The sequence below is a fragment of the Ochotona curzoniae genome, unplaced genomic scaffold, assembly GCF_017591425.1.
Source record: "Ochotona curzoniae isolate NIBS_2020 unplaced genomic scaffold, NIBS_Ocur_1.0 contig_3819, whole genome shotgun sequence".
NCBI classification, from domain to species: domain Eukaryota; kingdom Metazoa; phylum Chordata; class Mammalia; order Lagomorpha; family Ochotonidae; genus Ochotona; species Ochotona curzoniae.
The window spans coordinates 50,960,990-50,978,111 of record NW_024466004.1 but is presented as its reverse complement, the minus strand read 5'-3'; the positions used below and the strand labels follow the sequence as shown (position 1 = coordinate 50,978,111).

General features: G+C 36.3%; 1 protein-coding gene across 3 annotated transcripts in view; it reads right to left on the bottom strand.

The window, feature by feature from the left end:
• GRIK2 (glutamate ionotropic receptor kainate type subunit 2) overlaps positions 1-17,122 on the bottom strand; it is a 577,027-nt gene that overhangs the window by 235,538 nt on the left and 324,367 nt on the right. For all 3 annotated transcript variants that reach the window (XM_040983826.1, XM_040983827.1, XM_040983829.1), the window contains exon 7: positions 1,075-1,218. In XM_040983826.1, the coding sequence (XP_040839760.1) occupies positions 1,075-1,218 (144 nt within the window). The remainder of the gene's footprint in view (positions 1-1,074; positions 1,219-17,122) is intronic.

The window sequence follows — 17,122 nt, the reverse complement described above, 5'->3', positions numbered from 1 at the left end:
TAAAGAAGTTCCTCTTTTTTCTCACTATGTGCATGCTTGGTTTATAACAGAAACAGTCAGAAATATAGTATTTTTTTATATATTCACATGGCTCTATTATTTTCAAAATCTATTGATTAACTGATTGATATTTTTATTTGCTATTTGAAAGTCAGAGTTAGGTGGATGCCTGGAAGAGACACATAGAGAAGTGCCAGGGAGAGAGAATGCCCCGGTTGCTGGTTCATTCCCCAGAGGATCATAAATGGCTGGGACTGGGGAACAGCAAAGCCAAGCACCTAGAACTTCCACTGGATTTACCATGTAGGGGTTAGAGACCCAGAGACTCAGGACATCTATTCAGCTTTCTAATCTCATTACAAGGGAATGGGACAGAGGTGGAGCAGCCAGGATTCCTTTCAGTCTTCACATGGAATATGGGCATCCCAGGCGGTGGTTTAACTCACTGTCCCACAAAGCCAGCCCCACATATTTGGTTTTATGGTGACCATTATAATGTTGAAAGGAAGTAGATACTATATTTAGGAGCAACAGATCTAAACAGTATAACCATCACAAATTAACTAATTTTAACAAAGCAAGTGAGATTCACTTTTAAAGATGTATTTCATAGTTTTCTGCCTACAATATGAATACTTTATTTTTTAATGTTTACTTATTGTCATAACTACTAATTTTTAGGTAATGAACACTTTTTATTAGTTCTTTTGGAAAGGTTAAATTCGTTATTTTTAAATGTTTTTTTTTATACAGATCTCTGGGTGGGATGAGAAGGGATTTGAATCAAGAATGTAAGAAGTAAAAATATCATAAATAAAACTTAAAAAAAATTTTTCAATGTCTACAGTTTTCACTTATTTATTTCATTACACATATTTTCATGGATGTTTCATTTATTTAAAATGTAATCTCCCTTGCATTTCACATGATTGAAAAAAAAATTTGTCTTGTTCATATAGAAGATGAAAAGATTAATTTAAAAGGTAAAAATTACAGATATACTGTTAGAAACACTGTAATAAAATCACTTCACTCAGATTAAAGGATAAGGTGGAGTGCATTCTCCTGAAGTACCTCTTTAATGAGACTCATGAAGCGGGTCCCGAAGCGCCAGGGTTTGTGTCGATTACACTGCAAGGAACTGACAGTCATCTGTGGAAACTGTTGAACAGCCACAGAAACCACGTGCACAGCGTCATACATCAGGGCAGCATCGGTCTGCAAGATGAAGGCAAAAGAAACACTAAATCCCTATAACAGCTGAATGTTGCCACAGGCACTTTGGAAGTGGAGGGAAGGAAGGGGTAAGAAAAACACGTGCACATATCCAGTTATCTTTTTACATGGAAGAAAAACATTATCTTCACCGTGTTCTGGGTCTCTGAAATAAGATATTGGTGATCAAATTCTCACTTGAGCTTCACTGAACACTCAATCCAGCCTTCCTTTCCTGAAGTGACACTCCAATTACTGACTAGCCTGGACTCTGTGAAGGTAGGAAATATGTGAAGATGTTTCCCTTTGTCACTTTCTCTGTTCCTGTCTTACTCTGTCTCAAGATGCACCCACATACGTAAAGAACAGAATGCACTTTAAATGGTTACATTAATGGTGTGTGCTGTGTGAATGCAGGTAAACAGCTTCCTTTGATAAGAAACAGGAAAAAAAAAGATTTAAAGAGTATCCACTTAAAAAGCTTAAAGATAAAAACCCTGATCTTCAACTGAATTTTCTAAAGATTCAATTTCAGAAATCATGCTACACTTTTGAATCTCAATATATCTAATAATCCCTTTTCAAGAAGCTAAGCTTAATCCCTTGTGCTGTTTTCTTTCTCCCAAATTTCCATATGAATAACAGTTCCTTTGGCTTCTTCCGTAAAATGAGTATGAATTCTATTGTGTTTGCACCTGCTCAAGTGACCAATCACGTTAGAGCTTGATGATGAAAATAAAATGTTTATAAGTCATAGCAAAACCAAAGGCTCAGTCAGTGTCAAGTTCTATGTTAAATTGTCCCTAACATTGTGTTTGATAGATAGATTCCAGGCTCACTACCTACAGAAGAGGACCACTCTAACATGTGCTGGTAACAATGTACCGGGGCCATCTGCTTGGCACTCATTAGAATAAAAGTATATATTTCCTCTTCCCATTCACACAATTAGTGAGCTGTGAAATGAATTCCAAAATGAATAGGAACCCTGTAGATTATAGCATTTTCCACAATACAATACAAAATAAGTACACACAGTAGCTTTCATGCAAATCAGTCTTAAGGAGTTTTACTGTTATCAAAAAGAAAATGGCTAAAGAGCACACTGCAAAGATAAAACATAACAATAATACCATTTCATGGTTCATAATTCTTTGAGGAATATAACTCAGTTTCATAACCCTCATTTTATAATACCAGTTGACTATATCCACATATTCTAATATTTGCACAGTGAAAATGTGAGCAGTTGCGTTGACACAGGCACACATTACAAACCTGACAATTAGATTCTCTTTGTCTTTGGCCTGATTTTACAATTAGAAGCTATATTTCATATATTACACAGGTTGAACCCCAAAATAGTTATGAAGGTGCTAAAGACATATTTGTCAAAATTATATATTGCTTAAAAATATATCACTGTGAATAGAAGAATACTAAAGGAAATATAAAGAGCAATTTTTCTGTTGTGAAAAATTGAACTTGCATTACTTTTAACATATTGTCTACTCAATACTATGTCAATCAATTTCATAACATTGTAAATTGTTGCTGATGTTTTGTAGGGGCTTTTAACCGACAGGGAGTTTACTCTGTTAGCTCTACCTTCAGACCAGAGAAGGTCTCCCCTAGAAAAGGCTGAACTTATCTGGACAATAAGATGCTGAACTCTATGCTAGGTATATGCATGCAATGAATGAATCCCAATTGAACTTCAACTGTGAATATGCAGCAAGGTGGAGGAATCCACCATGGGGGTAGGTTTGTGGGAGGGGTAGGGGGAATCCCAGTGCCTGCAAAACTGTATCACATAATACAATGTGATTAACAATAAAAAAAAATTAAAAAAAAAAACAAGCCTCAGATTTGTATTTGTGCACAAGGCTCCTTAATAAAAGGCCACATTTCAAAAAAAAAAAAAGGGCAATTTTTCAGCAGCATCTCAGGGGAGATTTCAAAATAAAAATAGCAAAGTTAATAATTGGGAAGTTTAGTGACTCAATTTTGTATTTTTTTCTACCCCTTTATTTTCTACAAATTTTTCAGTTGAACCTAGTGTGCAAGAAAAAGTTAGATATATAATTATGCTCAGGAAGGAGAATTAGCTATGTTTCAATAAAATAATGAAAATAGCACAATCAAATTTCTAGTTGCCATGAAGATATTTCCTCACTTCTTATCGACGTAGACAACCTATTTTTCCAAGCTTAAGTATTTGGAGAATAAATGTACAGAGAGGGACATACACACATGTGCACACACAGACCATTCATTCACTGGTTTACTTTCCTAATGACTGTCATGGTTGATGATGGATCAGACCAGTTCAGGAGCCTGGAATTTCAACTGGATCTCCCACATGGTTGGCAGAAGTACATGTACTTGGGCCATACTCTGCTGCTTTCCCAAGTACATTATAAGGAATGGAATCAAAAGTAGACCAGTTATTTTTGTGTTACTGATTGTGCTTACTTATTTGCAAGATAGCAAGCTGTCTCATGCCTCAAACGTCCCACATCAAGTTTTTGTTAGGTTGAAACCAACAACCAGAAATCGCATCTAGGTGTTGCACAAAAAATGATAGGAACTCAATTATTTAAGCCATACTCTGTAACCCTCCTAGGAGTATCAGAAGGAAGTTGGATCAGCACCTTGAAGCAGCCAGAACTACCCATAATCTGATGTGAAATATGGGCATAGCAAGTAGTGGTTTAACACATCACATCACAATAACTACATTAAACTTCTCAACTTTGGGCCCGGTACGGTGGGCTAGCGGCTAAAGTCCTTGCCTTGATTGTGCCAGAATCCCATATGGGTGCCGGTTCTAACCCTGACAGCTCCACTTCCCATCCAGCTCCCTGCTTGTGGCCTGGGAAAATGGCAGTGGAGGACGGCCCAAAGCCTTGGGACCCCGCATCCATATGGGAGACCTGGAGGAAGTTCCAGGATCCTGGCTTAGTCTCAGCACAGCACCAGCCATTGTGGTCACTAGGGGAGTGAATCAGCAGATGGAAGATCTTCCTCTCTGTCTCTCCTCTCTGAATTTCTGACTTTGCAATAATAAATAAATAAATCTAAAAAACAAAGTAAAACTTCTCAACTTCAAGATCAAAAGACACACTAAATAAAAAAATTATTTAAGATTTGTGGTTTCAATTGTAATTATTAAAAAACAGATAACATTAAGCTATAAGATATATGCTAGAGAAAATGCAAATTCTTAAAATTTGTTTACTATATGATTTCTTGAGAACACAGTTTAAAATACATTGATTTATAATAAGGAGATTGAATTTCTAATACTATCCTCCATGACATTTACCTCAGATAAGAGCTCTTTTTCATCCTGTCTTTACATTAGTTGTTTTATGTATAGCATGTTAAAGACACCACCTGTGGTGCCTGCCACCATATGGTATCTACATGAGTACAGGCAGCTCCACTTATCATTCACATTTCTGTTAATGTGCTTGGGAAAGTAGCAGAGGATATCCAAATGCTTGGGCCCTTCTACCCATATGGAAACCCAGAAGAAATTCTGGCTTATGCCTTCGGCTTGGCTCAGCCGCAGCTATTGGGAATGATCTGGGGAGTGACCCAGAAGTTGGAAGATCTCTTTCTCTCTTCCAGTCTCTCTCTATAATGCTGCCTTCAAATAAATAAATAGATCTTTAAAAATAGGTAACTAAATAAACTTATATTTCAACTGTAATGCCCAATAAAGTTTTAGAAGTACTCTCATAAGCATAGCAGAAGAGTTTAACTGCATTATGATGAGTAGCACTTCCTAAAAACATAAAGCGTTCTTCCTTGTAGGTAACTGCATCCACAGTATATTTCAAAGAGATGTTTCTACCAAGTGAAGATTGTCGGATTGAAATATTGTTTTGTACAAGGGAAGCTGAGCTAAGTATAATTCAGTATAAATCAAGTTATCAAGAAGGGTCAGGATTGGTCAATTAGTGAACCAGCTTTCCCAAACACTGACTGGGAGGAAGCTGCCACTCCCTCCAGAGATTCAGATTACCATTGGCCATGAGTAATTGTTAGTGAAATCCGATCGCTGTGAAGACATAAAAGTTTCCTACACATGATTATAGTAAAGCCTAAATGCAGAATTAGATATTTAAAAAGGACCAGAGTAATATAATTTAAGAAATGAAACATGAACTAAAAGGAAAAAAAATCCAGATTAGATTGCAAGAAGTAATTATGACATTGATGTAATTTGAAGAAATCCTTGACACCAAGTAAGATAAGAAAAATTACTTTACAAGCCAAAACAAATTTAAAAGTGATGATTTTAGCCTCCATTCATGAATGTAAGAGGAAATGTAATACTTTAGTTATCACAACGCACTTCTCAAAAGTCCTTTTTCTATTTCTTCATTTCCTTTCATTCATGTGTTGCACAAAAGCTTTTTTAAAAGGAAAGGACCCTAGAGCATCTTTCACATTTGGGCTTAAGGGTATCTCTTACTCCTGAAACTAGACATTGGTTTAGCCGAATCTTCAACATCTCACAATAACTCTATAAACCCTGTCCTTGGCTTCTCTGGACAGGGAACAGAATGATAGAAAGGTACAACAGAGGAAAAGTGGAAGACGCACACAACTTGAAAATATCTTGTCACTTATATAACATTATGATCAAAATATGGGGAATATTTATGCCAACAACTATGTCAAGTTTTCCAAACACACTGGAATTAAATGCTTTAAATGATGTTAATATGAGCATCTTGCTGAGGAAGAAGCTTTGCCCAATTTAAGTCATTCTCTGAAGGTTTCATTATAAAAATGTTAAAATATACTAGCTTTTGGGCCCGGCGCGGTGGCGCAAGTGGTTAAAGGTCCTCGCCTTGCACCCCCGGGATCCCATATGGGCGCCGGTTCTAATCCCAGGCAGCCCCGCTTCCCTTCCAGCTCCCTGCTTGTGGCCCGGGAAAGCAGTCGAGGACGGCCCAAAGCTTTGGGAACCTGCACCCGTGTGGGAGACCCGGAAGAGGCTCCTGGCTTCGGATCGGCATAGTATCGGCCCGTTGCGCTCACTTGGGGAGTGAATCATCGGACGGAAGATCTTCCTCTCTGTCTCTCCTCTCTGTATATCCGCCTTTCCAATGAAAAAATAATAAAAATAAAATCTTTAAAATATACTAGCTTCTAGCAAACTATAACTTGTCTAATTTTAGTCATATGATCATCAATGACTTTTCTCATAAGCCATATTCACAGCAAAAATATGAAGGGCAAAAAAGGGATAACTGGTTAGGGAAGACTAACTTTGGGAGATATATGATTGATTCTCTTACGTTTGAATGAACATGGTATTTATGCTTCCAGGTGTCCTACAGAGTGTGTCTTATAGCTACTTTTTAAGAAATTTTAAACATTAGCTATAATTGGACCAACCAAATAAAATCTAGCATATGTAAACTTTGATGATTCAGAATCAGCTATTTAGATGTCTGTAAGCAGCAAAGGCAAAAGCAACGATGAAACAAGATAATCTCTCTTATTTTCTCTGTTTATTAAAGTATAACTAAAATTTTAATAGATGATACTTGTTAGAAAATTAGAATGCCTGTTCTCCCCAACGGTGCAGCCAGAAGAAAGAAGAGAAGAGGAGTGAGGCACGGACAGAGCTAAATAGGACAGAGCTAAATGCTGATCTCCATGCTTCACTGCTAGTCCATGCACCTAGCAACTATATTTGGTGCCACCCTTAAGAACTTACCTCAGACTAGAATGTAGTTGGAGCTGGATTTTTTCTTTCCAAACTATGTTAGCTAACCCACAAATACTGTCTTCCAGCCCAAAACTTGTTTTGAAAACCTTTGAAAGTGTGCAATATGATTCTACACATTTCTGTAGACTACAGTGGTCTTTTCCTAAATCGGTTTCTAGAAAAGATCATATGAAATGCCTGTGAAAACATGTATATGTGTGCATGAACAATCTAACTTATTGCTGGGTTTAACATATGCTTAATTGAATTACTTACAGGAAAACCGTCTGTTACGGATATGCAGGTGGAAGAAGCATACATATTAATTTCTACGGCTAAGCTATGACCAATAAATTGGCTTAGTCATCTAGTGCTACTTCATCTACATTAAGTAACCTCAGGAATGATGAGTTGTTGATATTTGTAATGCAACTGAAACATTCCCATGTCTGAATTTCCTTTAAGCTCTGAACAAGTCTCTTCCATATTTAGTAACTGAAGAAACAAAGAAATTAGCTGTTCTCTGGAATGAACACATCAGGATAAGCAGCTATCTGTGAAAAAAACCATCCCAAATGAATGCCAGTTTGGATCCCCACTGTTCCAATTCTATCCCAGCTGCCTGCTAATCTGCTGAGAAAATAGCAGAAGATGGTTCAAGTTCTGTCATCCACTCAGGAGATCTACATGGATTTCCAGGCCCCTGATTTTAGCCTGGACCAGCCCAAGCTATTCTGATCATGTGAGAAGTAAAAGAGCAGAAGAAAGATAAATTTCTCTTTCTTTCTCCCTCTTTCTCATAAGACGGCCTTTCAAATAAACTTTTACAATAATAATAAAAGAAGTCAAATATTCTCATGATTTTCAAATGATGAAAGTTAACATCATTTAACCTTTTTATGTGCATAAGAGAAACCCTTCACAATATATAAAAGAAGCAATAATAGTGTTACAATAATTATATGTAAACAGACTTCATTTACAGAGGCTGTATGGTACTGAGCAGTAATTATCAGGCATGTCGTTGTTGACCACATATATTCTTCTTGTTCCTGATTGGTATTATGCTGACCACCTAATTTGTAAGGTTCACAGGCTAAGATTCTAGGAGCTACCCGAAATGCTAAAATAGCTTTCATCTGTGTGAAATGTAAAGAAAACAAATGCAAATAACCCTGAGTTCCACACCAACATAAAAGAATATTGATACAATTACAATTTTTCAAATCTGCTAAAGATTTCTCGTGCAAATATTCATCCAAATATTTTCCTTGCAACAGAAAGGCATTACCAGGTTACTGTCTTAGACATGCTCTCAGGACTATTCTAATAGATACCAATTCACTGGGAGAACTTAGAATATACTCTTTTCTAACCTATTTCTCTGTTGCACCAAGCATCACTCTATGTGTGATGATACATTTTTTCCTTAAGGTTTTTGCATGTTAGAGTTCCTACTTAGGATACAATGATACCAATACAGTAGGCAACAACTCACAGATAAAAGTAATCACTCATCAAGAGTGACTATATATGTTCATATATTGATTATAGTGATATTTGTATTAGTAAATACATGTTTAAATTAAATGATCTGAATATGGTAAGTCTGTAACATTTAATTTTATTCCAATAGAGATGTTAAAAAATAAGATTGGATATTTTTTTAAGAGAAAGTGGTCCAAAGATTTTACTTTACTCTAGTATTATCTCAAAGTCTTTCAACTTAATGATCCCTGGCTTGTATCTTCTTTTCCCCTTGTACATTCTAGTTTTAATAAAACTGTTTGTTTCCTCAATTTTATATTTTCCTTTCTAGACTACATACATTTTGTTGAATATGCCTACTTTGTAATATCCTTCACTATTTTTCAGTCTTGTCCATAGTACGTATATAAAAGCATTTTCAATAAATAGATTAATTCAACCAAAAAGCTCATTTAAAAAGTTAAAGGACCTGGTATTAGGGAGCTCTGAATAACAATCACACTTTGTCGTCTAGCTAGAATGCTTTCTCTCCCAGAGGTCCAGTGAACCAAATCTGCCAGCAGCTCATACCTGGGAGGAATGTGAGTGCAGCCTCTGTCCCATTTCTAAATGAATTTATAGTAACAGTTCCATGAACACATTTATCTTTCCATTAAATAAGTGCAGGCAGGTCCCCTTTGAGAACTGAATGTTAGCTGGCAGGTGGCAGAACCATTCTGGAACGCCTACGACTCAGATTTTGCTCACTTCTCAATTCCCATCTGAGATACAGACAATAGCAAAAAGAACTGCATGGTCTAATAAATAGAGTACAAGTTCATGAATTCTGGATCTTTCATTGACTTGGTATTTTGACTAAAACAAACAGACAGTTTCTAAAATCCCCTTTTGTTTGTTTCCTTGTTTTATAGTTTGAAATGAACAATGATGATCTGTCATATATCTTTCTATTTGGAAAGATTTGTTTAAGATGAGATAGTTCTAGGAGAAAAGAAACCAGAAATGTTGATCAGGGGGTAGACAAGAGGGGTGGGCTGTGCCCATGAGAGGTCCCCTGGCAGAGCAGTCAGCAATAGCCATGTACGTAAGAGAAGCATCTACCTCTCTAAGCAGGTGGGCTGTCACACATGGCAAGGCAGGCTAGTGTTCATTCATTCAGCTGAGACGTGGTATCCAGCAATCTGCCCGACACAGAGCAGGTGCACCGTGGCTGCTAACTAAAATAAGGGGCTGTTGAAGAAAGGCCCACAGGAACAGTCAGGAGCCAATTGTCAGAGACAATTCTCCCTGTGACATTGCAGCTGCTCTTACACATTCTCTGCTGCCGGCTCTTTATACTACTGTGAAACAGAGTGCTTTGCCGGCAGCTGTGTAGACTGTGCAGGCTGCAAGAGATAACACATTAAAGCAGTCTGCACAGTTCCTGGCACATGGTGCATAGGCAGGTGTTAGACAATGACCACACCAGAAGGCTGGTAATCTCTTCAAGATGGACACATTCCAAAGAAAGGATCTGGTTTAGAAAGTATAATGCTTCAATCCTTCTCACTGCTAACCTAAACGAGGGAACAGCTTTTATGCTGTTCAAGGCAGCAGCTCAGGTTTTCAAACGAAGGAAAGCACAACACAAAGACTTGCTTTCTATAAAGTGTGGAGTGTACAGAATGCCACAAGCGTGTGGAAAGAAGGAAGGGAGAGAGAGAGGGAGGGAGAGAGGGAAGGAAGAAAGTCATGAAGGAAAGAGGGAGGAGGGAAGAAAGGAAGAGAAAGAAAGAAAGAAAAAGGAGAAAGAAAGAGAAAGAAAGAAAGAAAGAAAGAAAGAAAGAAAGAAAGAAAGAAAGAAAGAAAGAAAGAAAGAAAGAAAGAAAGAAAGAGAGAAAGGAGAGAAGAAGATAGTAAGGAAAGAAAGAAAGAGAGAAGAAGGAATGAAGAAAGCGAAAGAAAGAGGAAGGAAGGAAAGAAGGAAGGGTAAAGAAGGAAAGAAAAACAAAACAAAAAGATCCTGAGTACACACAGGTTACTGGCAAATTTGGATGTAGGTATAAAGGCAAATGTTACTCTTTTGTATTGATTACCAAAAGGGTGACTGCTATTGAGCAAATAATCTTATGCCAAAAGACTTACTTTTTCTAATCTTTAGTTCCTTCATTTGTGAAAGATTGCAATCTCATACTTTGTTCTGATTTTTTACAGTCGTAAGTCATATTTCTGTGCCTTCTCCCTGTAACTTTTTTATGCTTCACAGGTACGTAATTCATTTTTGTATCACCACTTAATGCAACCTAATAAATGAGGAAAATCAAAAACCCCTTTATTTTTTTCAGCCATAGTCTATGTTCACACTGTATATTACTCTTGTCTGCACTAATAAAATCTGCTGAAATGTATATCACGTTTTTTAACTTCACCACTGCTAAACTTTTCACTAATGTCTAAACCCTCTCAGGAACACTGAAACTTTCTTTTTTATATATACAATCTTTTTATTGCATTTCATTTTATGACATTGTTTCATAGGCTGTAAGGTTCCCCCAACCCCTCCCCATGCCCTCCCCCCATGGTGGATTACTCCACCTTGTTGCTATACTACAGTTCTAATTCATTCATGCTTCTTTCATTGCAAACATGTACCATGCATAGAGTGCAGCATCTTATTGTCCAGATAAATTCAACAGTTTCTTGGGGAGACCATCTCTGGTCTAAAAGCAGAGCTGGCAGAATATCGTTCTGACCAATTAAAACCCATAACATAACATCAACAACAGTTTACAACATTATGGAGTTATTTGACATGATATTGAGTGACTGATATGTTAGAAAACTTAAGTTCGGGCCCGGCGCGGTGGCGCAAGTGGTTAAGGTCCTCGCCTTGCACGCCCAGGATCCCATATGGGCGCCGGTTCTAATCCCGGCAGCCCCGCTTCCCTTCCAGCTCCCTGTCTGTGGCCTGGGAAAGCAGTCGAGGACAGCCCAAAGCTTTGGGAACCTGCACCCGCGTGGGAGACCCGGAAGAGGCTCCTGGCTTCGGATTGGCATAGCATCGGCCGTTGTGCTCACTTGGGGAGTGAATCATCAGACGGAAGATCTTCCTCTCTGTCTCTCCTCTCTGTATATCCGCCTTTCCAATGAAAAAATAATTAAAAAATAAATCTTTAAAAAAAAAAAAAGAAAATGCAAGTTCTTAATATCCTGTGACTACTTTATTGACATTTCAATTTTAGTTTATATACAACCGACTTCTATCCACCTTAAAATGGCTATAGGATACTACTGAGCTGTCTCGTGTCTATTTTCATTTTTGTATTTAGCAGTTTATTGTATTGAAGCATAATTTACTCTGATTTCTCTTCAAATTGTATAAATCTCGCCTTTTACTAAAGAAAATTTCAAGAGAAAATGTAAAACCCTTTATGTTGTACACATTCATTAACATACTAATATTTTACTTCTTTTGCTTTCTCTTACACAATGAAAACATGACTGCCTGTTCTCATGTTTTGTTTCACTAACCAGAAATAGTTCTGGTTGCAGAGTGTTTAAAAGGAAATTTCAGAAACTGCATGATGAAAGATCTTTACCAGAATATGGACTTTATCTGTTCTTGTATGGCACAGAAAAATTACATAAATTTCTAACAGAAGGAACAGCGATATGACCTTTAATAGAAATTTTCAAATGGAAGCAAGGGGCAAGGCTGGAATATACTCAGTCTCATAACTATTTGTATTTCTCTAAAGCAAGACTATGAAAAAACAGTGACTTAAGATCAGCATGGTATAATAGGCTATAATCTTCTGCCTTCTGTGCCAGCATCCATTATGCTGCACTCCCTTAACCAGCTCCCTACTTGTAGCCTGGAAAAGCAACAGAGGATGGCCCAAACCCTGGTCTCTGCACCCATGTGGGAGACCCAGAAGAAACGCATTTCACTGGGCTTTGGATCAGCTCAACAATGACCCTTGTCGCCATCTGGGGAGTGAGCCAGTGAACAGATTTCTGAGTAAGTCTCTCTCTCTCTTTCTCATTTTTCTTCTTTTTCTTTCTCTAACTCTTTCGAACTAAATAAATAAATCTTTTTAAGAAATAGTGCTAATTGCCTATTCTGATTTGTTTATGCTCATTTTATTAGAAATGCATATTCTTCCATCATCTAGTTAATTCCCCAGATGCCTGTAATAACAGAAGTGTGGGAAGACTGAAGTCTCGCACCAGGAAATCAAATGAGCTCTTTCACAAGGACAGACAAGGAACCAAATACTAAAGCTATCAACTATTATCTCATAAAGTGCCCATAAGCAAGAAGTTGACTCAGAAACACAGATTTGAAACTAGCATTCAGATGCAGGATGTGGGGTGTTAATTAGTACGCCACATGTCCATTTCCAAGTTGCTGACTTTGATCAATAATCAATGTGGCCACTGTTAATACAGATAATAAGAGTTACCATTGCCTCCTTTTAAACTGCCTCTCTTTCTCTTTTGCCTTTCAATTACATACGTTTGGGTGTTTGCTTTTTCTAGAACCTTTTGATAGATATTATTCCCTTAGTATAATCAAGATAACTTTACAAATCATAATTTTAGTACATGAAATATTAAAATTACACTTGCTAAAAACCTTAGCAGATGAAAATTCCATTTTTTCCAAGAAGCATATATATATACACACATATATATACATATGCCATGAATATGTTGCATTTTTATTTCCAACATGTGTTTTTTAAAAACACCATATCCTAAATAGAAAATATTGTTTGCTTTTACTGTCATAACTTCAAACCTATGTTAAAAGCTATACAAAAATTTTAAACCAGGTATTTTTCAAACATTATATGGAGAAATTCTTCACTTCTTTTTTTTTTTTTAAAGATTTATTTTTATTATTTTTCATTGGAAAGGCGGATATACAGAGAGGAGAGACAGAGAGGAAGATCTTCCATCCGATGATTCACTCCCCAAGTGAGCGCAACGGGCCGATACTATGCCCATCCGAAGCCAGGAGCCTCTTCCGGGTCTCCCACGCGGGTGCAGGGTCCCAAAGCCTTGGGCCGTCCTCGACTGCCTTCCCGGGCCACAGGCAGGGAGCTGGAAGGGAAGCAGGGCTGCCGGGATTAGAACCGGCGCCCATATGGGATCCCGGGCGTGCAAGGCGAGGACTTAACCACTTGCGCCACCGCGCCGGGCCCAGAAATTCTTCACTTCTTAAACATAAATGATGAAGGGATAACTGCGGAGTAGGTTAGAAAATGCCAACAGGTTTTCAATTAAAAGTTCCATTTAACTAATGTAATTATTCCTACCTAATTAAATTTTTTTTCCACTAAGATTAGTCCATTAAGATATCGCCTTCTCTTTTAAAATGTTCTGTGAAGCTCTTACTAACATTCATGAACCACATTGTATTGGTGGGATTGTTAATGAACTCTCTGGCAACAATGCAGCAGCTTTAATAATTGAAACCCTGCTAATTTTTTTTTAAACTAGATTTGGAACTGCTATTGATCTAGAGAAGGGTCAATATTGAGGGAAATATTCTTTGCCCAGTCAGTTGATCTGCAATACACCCAATTATCTTGATATTTGTATTTCAAAATAGGATCTTATATTAAAATTTACATTCATAAATATTATTCACATTTATTTTTCAATCAATGGATTGATTGTGCTAACATATTGTGTTAACAGATTGTGATTTGAGACCTGAAATTCTGCAAGATAAAATATACAAGAAATTTGGATCCTTGAGTTCAAATGTTCCTTTAAATGACAATTCTAAATCTCTATAAAATCATTAATCAAATACTTCATATGCAGTTTAGCCAAACATACAAGGAGACCATAACAATGATCTATTTTAATCATGATTTGAAGCAAAAATGTGAACATTTAAGGTAACATTTATCTTAATAATTTTTATGTACTTACTTTGCTCAGTTTTCATAGTAGATTTATTATTTTGAATAAGATTATCACATCAACTTCTCATAAAATGCAAAAAAGCAAAATTCTGCTAGAATGTTACTGGACTTGTGCTTCATCTTTAACTTCTCAGTAGCTTAAAAAAACCATGCTATCTTTCTTATTTTTCTCATCTCTAAGAATGGTAATCTACATTGCAAGGTGATTTGAAATACACTGCTAGCTAAACTGAAGAATGTGAACTCTAAAGCTAATTTGATATGCTGCAATTCTGAAAAATTTAACTCAGAATCTCAAATATGTTAGCATTAAACAAATTTCTTGAATACATAATTATTAAAATTGTTGATCCCTTCTTATTTATACAATAAATGTCTAATACATTGGATAATCTTAGATAATTACTGAGATATCCCCATGATAATGGCTAGAAAAAAGAGGGCCCATATTCTATGGCAGAAGAACACAACACTATACCTGTTGAAAATATGACTATTCTGGTCTTTCGCCTAAATCAACAAAATCCTTCCTGCCATTTATTATGTAGATACAGGGGCAAAAGAATGTGAATTGAAGCAAAAAAACCTGAATGGTGCACTACTGAGAATGGCATTAAGGAGGAATCATACAGGACTCTAAAAGCAAATACAAATTAATACTCTATAATGTCTTTTTAGTCAGGAGGATAATAGACTGACATCAAAACTGAAAATGAACTATCACGCTCCATCAATTAGCTCCTGACACTGCTACTTCTGAGTTTTACACTTGATAAATAAATTATAAATCATAAACCAGGACCTGAAAGATTTTCATTATAACATTTTCCTAATATTGAATATGATGACATTCAGGAAATTATTTCAAAGTAGAAAAAGAACGTAAGGCAAGAATTATGTCATTTTATTCTGGAAAAAACATTACTTGATCAGCTTTATCTGTTAGATTTGTCAGCTAAACAGCTGCATCCTATATAAGATGTGAAAGTGATTTTTAGCAAGGCTTGAGAGAAAAGCAGAAAAAAGCTGGCACCTCCACAGAGAGATGAGTCATATGACAATGCCAAAAGTATTGTAAAATGCATAAGAATAATTGACAAAAGAAATAAAGATATTGAAGAAAAATGATAAAAATAGAATGTTATAAAATATTATTTCCAAGTTTGCTGAAAAAGTTAAAAGTGATAAATTTATTTTAAAAAGAAATTTGAATGAAAAGATGCCCAGAATTTAACTCTATTCTCAAATTTAGTATGTGTGTTGAATTTGAGTCTCTCATGGAAGAGAGTCCTATAATGTATACTAACTCAAATCACAGTGAGGACACATGAGTGTGCCCAGTGATTCCTGGGTAAAGCAGTAATTACCGAGGAGACACCTGCTTCCACAGTCAATGGAATCAGGTACCTTTTTTCCTATCTTTAATTCCTAATCCTTAAACTCTATTTATCTTTCAATATCATTCTCATATATTCCTTTAATACTTTTTCTCTCTTAGTTAAAAATGAAGCCAATTGAAGAATATCCAAACTCCATTTGCAGTTTGAAAGAAAAATCACTGCAAATATAACCATAATTCTAAAATAAATGCTCACTAAAACTCAAACATTTCCAGGAGGGGAGAGTAGTACAATAGAGATTTTGTGTGTGCATTTGGTTTTTTTTTTCATTATTATAAAGCAAACAAAGATCATGTATTTCATATATACACATTTAGGTACACAGTGATACCTGTAATAACTTCTGTTCACAAAGATGCTGGTACAAAGTTATTAGGCATAACCACCATAAAAGGAAAAGTGATAAGGTTTACTTTTACTTCATACTTTTGCAGGATTAGCAGGATTAGAAATACACATGTCCAAATATTAGAAAGAAGTTTACTATGTATTTGTGAAAACATAATAAGAGTATCTGCTATGTTTTATTTTACTTTACATATATTTATTTGAAAAACATTGAGACAGAGAAAGATCTCCCTCCACACACTTGTTCACTCCCTCAAATGACCACAACAGCCAGGATTTGTCCAACAAAAGCTAGGAGACAACGTAATCCTGCTCTCCCTGTGGATGACAGGATCCCAATTACTTGAACTATCACTGTTGCTTCCCAGGGTGTACAACAGCAAGAAGCTGGAATGGGAAGCAGAGCAAAAAATCAAATCAAACCCAGGCATTCTGATTTGATATGTGGATCTCCCAAATGGCATCATATCTGTCATGGCAAACATTTACCCTGATATATTTTTAGCTTCTTAGATGAATCTCTGTCTTTCCTTGAATGATAATTTGTGTTTATTTTTTATCACAAAGAAATTATTTAACAGAGAAATATTTGACTGAAATATGACTTTCTATACCAATCAACATATGACACTGTTGAACAATGTTATTATATAAATAATAGAGTCTGAGGAACTAGACTGAATTCTCCCAATAGGGGCAATAATTTAAAATCACACTAAAAAATTCCAAAGTTCCTGTCTTAATTTTCTACCAAACCATGACAGTTTAAATAGATCTTACCCGTATCAATGAACCTAATCAACATGAATTATGATGTATTTCAACCTTTGTCAGGTCTTGGTGACATAAACAGATATTCTTCATCCAGGGATGAGAACATTCATAACTTTTCTAGGTAAGAGAAACCACAATCTCCTAGCTGAATGCAACAAGGTAGGTTGAGCTGTTACCTAAGCAAATGTTACAGTGCTGTGAGAAAAGTAGCCAATAGCAGGTGGGCATTGTTAACACCAAAC